This window comes from Centruroides vittatus, unplaced genomic scaffold (genome assembly GCF_030686945.1).
Source record: "Centruroides vittatus isolate TY-2023 unplaced genomic scaffold, ASM3068694v2 contig_318, whole genome shotgun sequence".
Classification (NCBI taxonomy): Eukaryota; Metazoa; Arthropoda; class Arachnida; order Scorpiones; family Buthidae; genus Centruroides; species Centruroides vittatus.
Window position 1 is genome coordinate 504,338 of NW_027122045.1, and position 13,470 is coordinate 517,807.

The 13,470-nt window shown below is 27.7% G+C and overlaps 1 protein-coding gene across 1 annotated transcript in view; it reads left to right on the forward strand.

Annotated features, from left to right (window-relative positions):
* The first annotated feature begins 3,729 nt into the window (after positions 1–3,729).
* The window catches only part of LOC136973503 (insulin-like growth factor-binding protein-related protein 1), a 36,648-nt gene continuing 26,907 nt past the window's right edge, over positions 3,730–13,470 (forward strand). The window contains exon 1 of the mRNA XM_067268231.1: positions 3,730–4,451. Coding sequence (XP_067124332.1) covers positions 3,935–4,451 — 517 coding nt within the window. The 5' untranslated portion in view covers positions 3,730–3,934. The remainder of the gene's footprint in view (positions 4,452–13,470) is intronic.

Here is a 13,470-nt window from a genome sequence, read left to right on the forward strand (position 1 = left end):
TCCTAAAATCTTCCTTTCGATTCCTAAAAAAGAAGTCCCTATAAGCTTCTTAAAACTTTTTCCTCTTCATTAAAAAATCATTTGAAAAAAGTCAGTTCTTTTAGAATATTATTTACAATTTTATTTCAATAAAAAAAATTACTATCGGGCTGCAATTTGAAAAAATTTTACACCCATGCCGTCTGTCTGCCCTTCCTTAATCTCGAGAATGTTGTCAGATATATAAAAGACGTGACCAGATATCGAAAGCCAGGGGCTGGAGGCTTCGATTAACTGTATACAAGCTTCCGGTATAGGCCGGCAGTCACGTGATTTCAATTCAAATATTTCATCATAAACGGAGTTATATAGATGACCAGCATGACTCTGTTGTTATTAGGTAAAGTACGATGTACAGGGGCAAGTTACTACTAATTTTAGATCGAGACCGTATATTATATTTTGAATGAAATAAATTAAGAATATGATTAAAAATTGCAGTCCATTAAAATAAATTTTACTCGTTGTTATTTACAATACGATCTTTAGCCCAGGAGGAGATTAGTTCATTTTTACTTCACTGTTATAAAGTGTAAAGGATAAAATTAAATTTTTTTAAAAGAGAAGTTTGATTAAAATTACAATTTAAAAAATACAAAAATTTAATTAAATCATGCTTAATTGATGGCACAAAAAATTAATTTAATTGTTAAATAAACAATTAGTTAAACATGACTGTAATTAACGAATGTATATATTATTAATTTATAAAGTTGTAATTGATGTAACTAGATTACTTTTCATGTAAACATTTACTTCAATATAATATTAATACCTTAATATAATATTGACGTTATAAATTTGTATGTATATTTAAAATATTGGTTCTGGAGATGAATTTCACGCGAATTTACTTAACTGGTTTATCAATTAACTTTACTGAGTAATGTAGTTCAGTATATTTATTTTTGTTTACATGCCTTAGTCTATGTTATGTAAGTTAATATACGTATTAAAATATAAGAATAAATTATAAAATTCAATAAAATTTAAATTTTTCATCATTATTTGTAGTGTTTTCTCTCTTACTTTTTCTTTGTATGTTTACTGTAAATACAAAGGAAACATCATTACATCAAGGGCCTCTCTCAGGTCACTTACCTTTTTGCGGATCCCTGTGTATTAATTACAACATTAATAAATTGCATTATAACTTTTAAATAATAAAATTTGACAATATAATAATTATTTTTGAAGCCTTTGTAAATGAGGTCCTAGTAAATTCGAATTAGTGGAAGCTTAGGAGTAAGAGGTCCAATTAACTATATAAGAAATTCCGGTTTGGTCCGGAATTTACGTGATTTTAATTCAAAAATTTTATCCACAATGGAGTTACTTAGATGACCGGCATGACTGTTTGTTTGTCAGGAAAAGTATGATGTACAGGGTCAAACCACTACTAATTTGAGGTGGAGAGCATATATTTTAAATTAAATAAATTAAGAATATGATTAAAAATGTTCGCTCGTTCTTATATAACTTCTATTTAATCACGTGTTCTACTTTATGCTGTATGCTTATTCACTTTTTGTTGAATTTTATCTATTTGCTGCTATATTTTGCCACTTGTTATCAATTTATTTCTTTATTATTGAATTTAATTACTTATTATAAATTCATTTAACAATGTATTACGTGACTTCGGCAAAGACTTAAATTTAAAATAAATCAAATTTCTGGCTATTAGCATAATTGTGTTATATTTATTATGTTAAATTATGCGAATAATTAAAACTCTAATTTATGGGGTTTATTTGGCTAAGGTTAGTCAAATTAGGGCTGTAAATTTTTTCTATTAAAAAGTATTTTTTATCTCTCGCAGTTTTATTTTTATTAGTTTATATTTGGTTTAGAAAATTCATTTTAATATAGTCACTAAGCTTAAAAAAGATTTCTGGGAATTCATCAGACTACTTTCCACATGGGAATTACAGATTACACAACTCGTAATTACCCATAGAAAAACACTATCTGTTTCATTGTTAATACTATTTTTTCATATATGATTCTCATATACACATATTCTAAACATGAATGTATATATATATTCTTAAATATTGCTTTTAACATGAAAACAAATGATCATAAGTGTTTTCAACCACGTGGTCCTGTTACACCTTTATCATCTCTTTCATCCTACCATATTCCTTTGCTGTTATCCCATGTCACATCTCACAGCATCCTTCATCTCTCTCATCTTTTTTTAGTCTGTTTTTCATTTTTGTTTATTTTCAGAGAATTGAACAACAGACTGGCAAAAGCTTTCTATTAGGAGGGCAATGTTGAGCCACCCTTTTAACTTTGGCACTTTATATTGCCAGATTTCTCTGTTTTTATAAGAAACATTATGATATAAACGTGCAAGCATCACGCACATCAAGCATCTTTTTAATAATTTAAAAAAAAATCTGTAATATTTTTTTTAAATTAATTACACAAAATTTTCTATAATGCACTTGTCTAATCTAACAAATGAAACTCACCCCATGAAAATTTAATTTTTATTAAATATTTATTTTCAGATTGGAAGTTGATCATCTTTCATGGTTGAAGACAATTTTATCAATTTTTCAAAAATCTCCTTTCTTATTTATGAAATTCTGTATAAAAGAAAAAATAGGGGGGGGGGAAATCTATTAAAGATTATCCAAGTAGAATTTAATAATAGATGAATTTTAAATCACAAATCTTCTTGGCATTAATTATTTAATGCTGCAAATTGTATCGAATAGTTTCAATGATTAAGTAACGAGAATTTAATCTTATTTTAATGTCTTAAACTCATGAAGTATGATGTTGATTACAGTTTAACTGTTATTGGTAGGTTAAGTCCCTGTTAAATGATGGTTGTGCTAAACAAGTGAAATTCTTAAGTATATCCCTTTTATGAGATTAGTAATGCAATAGGGAAATAACTGTTCGAATTTATTCTTATATTAGTTATAGTTGAATTCCTTGTTAACGTAGGAAGTAATAATAAAAATAATCACAAAGAACTGTGGACAGTAAGAAAAGTATTTAGATATGGTTCAGATAAATTCTAAATTTTTGTTCTCACTCAATGATTTTTGAGTGAGAACAAAAATTTAGAACCTTTTTTATTTATAGAAGAAGCATCTCTACTAAAATTCTCTTATTAAAATAATCACAAACTTATTATTAAAGCAGGGTTTATACTCTCACACTTCAAGGTAAAAACTCTTAAATAAGTGACGTTGTTTTTTGTATTTCTTTTGTTTTATGCTACACATTTGTTCACTCTATCGTTCTTATGCTCCCTCTTATCTTTCGGGTTTTTCTGTCTTTTATTTATATATCCACCAGTACGTTGAATGCTACCTGCTTACGTAGTCTTCATTATGCTAATCCTTCTCCACGTGATGCTATCTTATCCTATTTAAATATTTCTTGCTATATTTTGAATTTTTTCCTGCTTGTGCTTCTTATTACTATAAGCATTTGATGTAAAATTTAATAAAAATTCATTACGAAAACAATAGTAGCAAGTGATATGACGTTAATATAATAGAATATATGGCAAGGTTATCGCATAAGACACGTTACCATGTAATACAATAGTAAAGACTAGAATTTAATAAGAACAATACACAAAATGAGACGTAATAAACAATTCAGTAGGTATGATTGTTAATTCTGTATGTATATTATTGTTGCTATACAGTGCATTAAAGTAAGAATAATGTGAAGAGCACTTCCACAGGAAGCAAACACAATCAAAAATTAATTGGTATACATATTATCCGAGGTTTAGATTTGCATCTATTCAGTGTAGAGCACACAGAGAAGTATTAATAAATAAATAAATCTGAGAAATACACGTGGCTCCATCTATAATCTGAGAAAAAATTTAAAAAAAAATAAAGAGGAGGGAAAAATGGATAATAACTATCACCAAACCATTGGCCAATACCTCTCGGTTTACTGCGCATGCCGAGAGTTTATAAGTATTACAAATCAGTTGATAGTTGGGAACGAACAGAAAGAAATGGAGAGAGTATCAGTGATGGTCCTGCTGGTTACAGGAGTGGCAAACGGATGCGGTCCTTGCATCAAATCAGAATGCGTGCCACCGAACGGATGCTTGGCTGGTATGGTTACAGACGGGTGTAACTGTTGCTACAAATGCGGACAGAGGGAAGGAGAAAAATGCGACCATCCCAACATAACTGCCAACGTTTACGAATTCGGTAGATGCGGTGAGGGGTTGATCTGTCAAGTTCGAGTGGACTTGCCGGCGGGAGATCCAGAGGAAGCTTTGTGTGTCTGTCAACACACTTCTAAGCTGTGCGGAAGCGATGGAGTGACTTACGAGAACCAGTGTCAGTTGACTGAGGAGAGATACAGGAAAAGAAACGGGCTGAAAGCTGTCAGTAGGGGTCCTTGCAGGTTTGGTGAGTTGCAACTAATCGATATTTAAAACTTATCACTTGTTCTTCTGTATTTTTATTATTCTTTCCACGTTTCTAAGATGAATTTTGAAGCGTTAAAAGCTGTGCATTTTTCAATTTACGGTTTTTCCGTGTTTTTTGGGTCCGTGTCCGAATTTATGAGTTTTGAAAAAAAACTCATACATTTTAACGACCCAAAAAAGCAAAAAGATATAGAAATTGAAGGATATTTTAGACGGAATCTACAAGGAAAAAGAAAATAGCTGTCAAAGAGAGCGCTAAAAAACTTTATTTTCAGAATTTTTTAATGATATTTCTCTGTAATAAAGTGTAAAAAATTTAAATATTATATTCGATTTTTAAAGTATTTTATTAAATATTAGTAATTAAAACAGTAAATGAATTCTCCAATACACAAAGCCTACAATAGGAGTTCATTACTATCATTTTAAAAAAACTGTTAAAATTTATGTTTACATTCTCTTTTTGAAGTAGTCTTAAGCATTTATTCCGCACGTTTTCAGCACTTAAAACACAAAACTAATGCATTAGAATATTTATAAATTTAAATTACTTGTACATTTTATTCATTATTTTTGTACACCTTTAACACAGACATGAAAAACTAGCATAGGCTACATTCAAATATTAAAATATAAATAAAAGCTCTGTTGATTGGTTAATAGTCATGAATCTAAACGATTCAAATAACCCCATCCCACCATTTTCATTTTCTAAAGTCTTTACACTGCTTAACGTTAAGCTATCCAACGTTCACTTACCTAAATTAGAGAAAAGTAATCGACTGATGTCATCATAAAAGCTCACTTAGAGTTCCTTCCTTTATTCTTTCATTGCTTTTTGTGTGTGTGTGTGTGTGTGTGTGTGTGTGTGTGTGTGTGTGTGTGTGTGCGTGTATTTAAAGATATCGGTTTTTAAGTGGACCGAATTGCAATAGTGTATATATATATATATATATCCTTCGATTTTTTGGATGCACTCTAGCTTAAAGATTCCCTTTGAAGATATATATATTTTTTAATGTATAAACATAGGAGTAGTTTCTTTATGTAATGTATTTTTAGTTCTTTTAGTTCTATAGTGACTCTAACTCTAACATTTAGATTTTTCAATCCTTTTCCCTTAATGCTTTCTCTTATATATGTATGTGTATGTGTTTGGATATAGAGATAAGATAGCTACTTAGCTGAATCAGAATCTGAGAAAAATAGCAAGGGAAAAAAGGAGAAAAAAAATAAATAAGTTTCTATCGATTCTCATTTATTAAGATATTTGACCTAGCTTTGATGTAAACAGAATAAAAGTTAAGAGTTGAACAAGATCCCAGATGTAAACAGAAACTATTCGGATGAGATTTTTTACTTTATATATTACTTTATGATGTATATTTTCCATTTATATATAAATAATATATATTTCTCTCATTTTTATATTTAGTGTCATCATTTCCTTTGGTTTCTTTTCCCTCTAAAATAATCTACACAACTGCATATACTTGTACGAAACGATATTTATGCTGCTATTTAATCTCCTAAAAATGAATTTTATTTATAAATTCGCAAACAAAACAGAAAAGCAAAATATTTTCCTTTTTTCTCCTCTTACTTTTCCTCCTGATCCTACATTTTTCTTTCCATTTTTAATATAATTTTCGTAATTAGTTTTCGTCACATCTTTCAGTTTCTTCTGAGAGAAGAAAAAGCACTCGTACACATTAACACATACACACACGCGCGTAAACTCACTCACGTAAGATCGCTCACTCACTCACATTCACAAAATAATATCCATATGTACAGTACAGTATAGTATTTATGCTTCTCTTTTAAATGAATTCCATTTCTAAATTCGTAAACAAAAACAAAACTAAAAAAAATCGCCATCTTTTCCTTCTCATTCGAATATTATTTTTAGAAGATTGAAATTTTAGAGTAGAAGCGAACGAATAAAATAAAAAAAACACACACAGGAAAAGAAAATAAGAAGCATTCTCTTCCTATCTTATCTAATAAAATTCAAATTGATTTCGTACTTTTATTATTACTGTTATTATTTCTAATGATATTTTTCGAATTTTTAGAAAATTAAATTTGCCAACTGTCGGGCAATATTGCCGAAAGTAGTGTTATAGTTCATTTATTCCACTTCAATCTAACAGATGAATGTTTTAAAGTCAACACGCAACTTCTGCATAAAGATTTATTTAATTATTATTATTAAATAATAATTAATTAATTAAATAAAATAATTAATTAATAAAACACTCATAAAATGCAAACTGAAGTATTTTAATAATATTTAAACGTAAATAATATATTTAAAAACGTATTAAAAAATTTTATATTTGATCAATTTCTTAATGAAAATAATATATTTTTTTACTTGTTTTTAGTATTATATTTGTGAATATTTTAATAAATGATGAAGCTTCGGATAGACAGACAAATGTTTGTTTATTTATTTATTTATTTATTTATTTATTAAAGCGGATTTCGTGGATTTTATTTTAAAATCGATACGTTGGATGTAGTTTTCAATGAAGATTAAACTTATCAAATGGCACATGTGTCAAATTAGTGTAGTGAAAATTTATAAAATTGATCGAAATCGTGTGGAGTTTATTTTTTAAATAGAAAAAAAGTCATTCGAAACATTATATTTTCATCAAATTTACTCCAGCTTTGTTAAATCTTTTTCAAAAAAAAATTGTTTACCAAATAGCATCATTTAGTATAATTAATAATTCAATTAATTAAAATTTTAATTAAAATTAAGAGAAGTTGGAGGAATAAATCCATACAAAATTGCTCTATCGATAAATATAAGCATCTCAGCTAATACTTTCTTCAGTTTTTGATATTATAAATTGTTTTGCAGCCTTGTTATTATCATCTTGTTACTTTATGACACTAATTCCCTACTCCTGATGTTCTATAATATTCTATAACTTCAATGCATTATAACGATTGTTCTACAAGTTTACAGATTTCTTAATACTGGTGCAATAAAGTAGCAGTAGCTGCAGCTCCTGTTTGCTTTTTAAAGCATAAAAATAATTTATTGTAGATTTTATTGTTAAGCAGCATAAGAATAAAACATATAGCACATCTGTTGCTTTCTAACAGCTCTAGTAATTGCTATTTTATAACCATTTTAATGTTTTATAGCTATTGCCCTTAGTCATACATTACTCTCCTGTATGTGTTATTTTACAGCTTATTTATGAGCAAAGATTATTTTATTATAGGAACAAAATGGCCGAATTCCTGAAGAGATTCAGCTAATTGTATATGATGAAGATGAGAGATAAATATAATTATTTCATTAATGATGTAGATGATTTTCAAAGTTTAAAGAGAAAGTGTAAAGGGTGTCTGCTTTTTTTTAATTAATAAATCACAATTCTTTATTATTTAGCAGTAAATGTGTATTTTTCTAGCAAACTATTATCATAAATAACTTAACATTATGTGTTGTACTAAAGCAAAGAATGGTAACTTTGATTTGACAATTGATAAAAATGGCTTTACTCAAACTTCACTTTTCTTCATTGCTTACATCCTTAAGTGACATCTGATTACCTTCATGGATTACAAAGATGTCTTCCTTGTTTCTTTTCCTACGTTAGTAAATTGACTCGACACAAAAACCTTCTTTCCTAAATTGAAATCTTTCTTTAAACTTTTACTTCTACCCACCGAAATAATGGCAATTACATGATGAGATATTGAGAAAATTTAATCCATTATCTGGTAATCTTGTACAGCTTTATTAATCCCATAATTTTTAAATTTTGAAAACACATTTAAATCTTTTACATCTCACCAAATGATAACATGCTTCAGTCTGTTTGAAGAGAGGAGTTAAATCCAAAAGTTTTACAAATATTTTTATTATTATGTGAGTATTAATGCCATTTTTTAATTTAACACTTTAATATTAAATTAATAAATACATCTAAAAATGCAAATTTATAATATACTTTTACATATATAACATTATAAAAATGCATTTTTATATAATAAGTATTAGGCCATATTATACAGGATTCCATAAGAATTATGTTGATTTTTGTTTATTCTTTTACAGGTAAAACACGACACTGAGTTAGGAGGAATAAATTTAAGTTATTCTGATGGTGAGACCCACAGCCAGCAAGAAGTGGCTAAAGGAGCACGTGCAACTAGACTTCCCACACAATAACCAGACCATTGTGTGGGAAGTCTGGAGATCCCCCCACCAATATAACTGAATTTTTTCTTCCTTATTCAGTGCCACGCTTTACTTGTGAAAGAATAAACAAGGGCATCCTATTTATAACTCTGATCCCGTATAATATGATACAAAAAGTACATCTTTATGGTGTTATAAATCTAAAAATGTATTATAACTTGGTACTTTTATATGTAAGCTGTTAAAAAAGATACATTTTTTAATATTATGTTTGACAATGTTACAATTGTCACCCTGCATAAAGTTATATAAGAAATTCCTCTTTATAATATCAAAAAAATTTTTTAAATATGGAAAAATATTTCTATTTACTACTATTTATCTCCCTACAACACTATTTACTACCACTTTACTATGTATGTAACTACAATACTCTCTAATACTGTTAGTTTATTTGACTTTAAATTTTTCTAATTATTAGAGGTGTATTTTCATATACCTTCACTTGTTGTTCAGCTAATTTTTTACTCAGTAATGAGGCATAAACTGTAAAATTGGCACACAAATTTTCTCATGTATATAACTTTTAATGCTACAACACTGATTAAAAGTACGCCAAGATTAATTTAAGGTTACCATTTTTTAAATATAAGTCAATTAAATCACATCCAACTGGTACTAAACATGTGCTTTTTTTTAAAAAAAAATACTTTTTATGCATGCAAACTATAAAAAAAAAATTTAAATAAATAAATAAATAAATTTTCTATTAAATTTATAAGGCAACCCTTCAAAGTTCATTACAGTAATTTGTTAAAATAAAATATGTATATTAAAAAAAATATATTTTTTTCTTTATTATAATGAAGTATGAAAGGTTATTCAAGAAATTAAAAAATGAATTATTGAAGAAAATATAAATAAAATTTGACAAATTTAATAAAATTTTAAATTTTAATATAATTTAAATAATAATAAACTAATAAGAAGAAATCTCATCATGCAAATAATGTGTCAAACAAAAAATTTAAATGATTAAATTTGTATTTTTTTCCCCCTTGAAAGAGGGGAAAATGTAAAATAAAACACAAAGAAAAATGAAGAGGAAAGTTTTTAAAATTTAAATTTTCTTTTAAAAAAAATAGTAAAATTATTTGTCATTTCTTTATCTTCTGTTGTAGAGTGGGAGGAGGGAAGAAGAGAGGTTTAACTCTCCTTCTACCTCCCTTCCTCTACAACAAAATAATTTACATATGTAAAAAGAAAGTACAGTAAAAGGAGAGAAAAGTAATAATAAATTTTATGATAAATGCAAATTTTGTTAAATTTGGTTGTCAAATTCTATAAAATCTAAAAATACCAAGTACTGTGTTATTTCTTTTTATATGTGTGCATGTATAAAAATGTTGATTACAGATGTCAAGTTTTATTTATTTCGTAAAATTCAAGAGTAAAATTGTCAAAGTAAGAATATACATAAATTTTATAAATTATAAAATATGTTTCAGTCAATTCACTATACATTATGCAAAGCGATGATAAAAATCTACTTCCGTTTCCGGTTTAGCACCCCACTAGAGTTATATGATTATAAGTATTTATAGCTTAAAGTAGTTTATAGTAATATACATTCATACAAACACAATATAGCGACTACCCTGATATAGCGAACAGTTTGTTTGGCTTACAATTCTTTCTATGTAAATGAATGCATAAAGTGAACGACTTAACCTAGTCCTTGGGAGCTCCTTGTATTGAGAGCTCCTTGTATTAGGAGTTCTCTGTATTAGGGACTTGTATTAGGAACCACCTAAATTATCTTACTAGGAAATTTAGGTAGTTCCTAATACAACGAGCTGACTTTAAGGTACTTGTAAATGTATATATGAGTCAAAAATTGTTCTATGTTGTATTATGAAGTGTATAAATATAGTTAAAACTAACTTTATTGTGATGCTATGCTACACATTGCTGATAAGATAAATATTTATATATATTATTTAATTAGTTTATAATATGTATTTTTATGTCGTGTCTACAGTAAAATAACCTTTTACGCTGAGAGGAAGTTTCGGTAAATGAATAGTAAACAAATATTATACGAGTTTCACAAACTTTAATAGCTAATAAAACAAATTTAGATGTTAAAAGTGATGTAAAATTGCTATAAATTTACTGTTAAAGACGTTTAGATACGTTTACGAACTTCATTAACTTTACAGCTTTCAAATTCTTTTTTTCTTTTCTTGAGTCTTCTATGTATGTTCACTATATCGAGAGCCCATTGTATAGGCTTGTATATCTTATACAATATACAGGCCTATACAATGAGCACTCGATATAGTGAACTCTCCAAGGACTAAGCTAAATTATTCACTATATCACGAGTCTAGTGTAATTTGTTAACATATATTATACATTCAGGCTTCGGCTATTAATTTATCCCTTACTATGAGTTTCTAATCTTTATGACCCTCCTGAGATCGTGTGCTCCTGACACGTGTTTCCTTTGTGAGCACTCAGTTAATTAATGATACTAATTGTAATATATGCAGTAATATTACGGCCTGTGAAATATATGAAAAGTCGAGAGTATTTTCTACCCTTGTCTTTTATAGTAAAAACCTGCCCAAAACGGACACCGTGCGAGTCCGGTTTACACAGGTTGAAGTAATGATACATGTAATTTTTATATTTATATCTTGTACTGTACTTTAAATATATATTTAAAAAATATTTTTAATTTTAGTAAATTATTGTACAAGTCATGTACTAAAAAGAAAGTTTTTCAGGAAGCTAATTTGAAGTATTTTTCTCTTTTTTTTATTAAGTATTTTCTGTTATTTTTTAAAGAAAATAGTAATTTGTTGCTCTGTAACTTACTCTTTACCTTTATATGTTTTATGTTTACCTTTTACTGACTAAAGTAAAGAAAATATATTGACTTTATAAGTAAAAAAATCAGAGGAAAGTACCTTAAATTACCTTTTCTTGTGCTTCCAGATAGTTTATTAACGTTCTTTACTGTAGAAACTTAAAATAAATGACAAGAAAACTCATTTCATATTCATTTTACCCTACATATTTTTTTCCCTCTTGTTCACTATCATAGATTTCAATGGGAAATCAGCATCTGTAAAATTTATGGAATTGCGAAGTTTTTTTTAATGTTCTATAAAGAAATCAATTTTTCTTTCCTGAAAAGTGAAAATATAAATTTTTCCCCTTCTTCTAACACTTTTTGACACATAAAAATGCATAATTTATTGATGTAAAATAAAACAAATCGTATATAACTTCATTTTGAATGCCTCTCCACCATTTTTACTTTAGTTTTTTTCACATTTAATAATGTTCTTGTCGAAAATTTATTCACCTTTCTCGCTATTGAAAAAGTTTCTAACAATTTAACTGTAGCAATTTTTTTTTCTATCCATCCTCCCCTGTCTACAAATGGGGATATAAACTTTCTTTTGTATGATAAATTTCTGGTATATCAGGTTATAAATAACAGAAAGTGTGGTACATGTAACTAAATATTTCTGTTTTTATGAAATTTTCATGTTGATTTCGTGGATAATTTATTATAATTTTTTACAATATATACTGTATAACCTGTCTAAATGGGTAAAAAAACGTTCGAGTCCGGTTTCCGGTGTTATTACTTAAATGAAGTATATTATTGCTATGCACTTTTTTTACTGTTTATATTAATAAATGCACTATTTAATTATTCAATTATTTAATGGCCGAGTGGATAAAAACGCTGACCGCTGGTCGTAGCTTGCCTCTCCGGTATTCTTCACGTTATTAACACCTAAATAGGGGTCTAAAGTCATCCAGGGAGGCATCCCCCTTCGACAAATTACCCCAAAACTAATTGTATATTTAATTAGACAGAAAAGATAATGAGCCCAATTGAATCATTTCGCCTGGACCCCATACACAGAGGAGCCCCAAACGTTTTTTATATAAATTAACGATTGTTTGGTGATTTATTTGTTTATTTTATGGTGCATCACACCTCTAGAGAAGAGTGATGTCCCATACTCCTCTCAATGATTAATTCACAGTTAATTATAAACATATTTATATTAAAAATTATAATTGAATATTGACAGGTATGAAAATATCAGCAATTAAATTTGGCATTTTAAATTAAATTTAAAAATATAATTTAATACATGATATTTATCCAAACATAATATAAAATAAGTATAAAATATAAGTTAAATTCTATTTTAATTGCATATCCTTTAATAAAAATGAGGTAAATATAATTAATAAATGATATAAGTATTATTGATAATTATAGTATCATTTGCACTTATACAGTGTGGTGAAAAGGTAAGTGTACAGTTGTTATTATGGAAGTAAAACGTTTATTTTTACATATAAATCAGAAGTAAGGAATACGACATAATTTCCCATATTCACAGGCTACCTACTTTAACTCTCTGTATATTAAGAATTGTACTGTAAATATCCAAATGTATTATGGATCTGTTATACTGAAGACATATTGAAACAATACATCATAGATCACGTGTAATGTTACGTACAAATAGCAACAATGCCATACTAATTTCCGATTAATTATCTTTCATACGAAGATAAACTAGAGGTCAGTTTTAAAGCACTCCATACAACATTCAGTATCCTAAATACAATAAAGGTTAAAGGGGCTGTACAAATTAATGGAATGTGTAATTTAATTTGTCATTCACTAAGCCAATGTACATTAGAAATGTTGATGATATAATGGCCACGATAATCGATGAATCAATTTACTAACTCCCCAAAGAGGCTAAGAATCGATAAAGTGTTT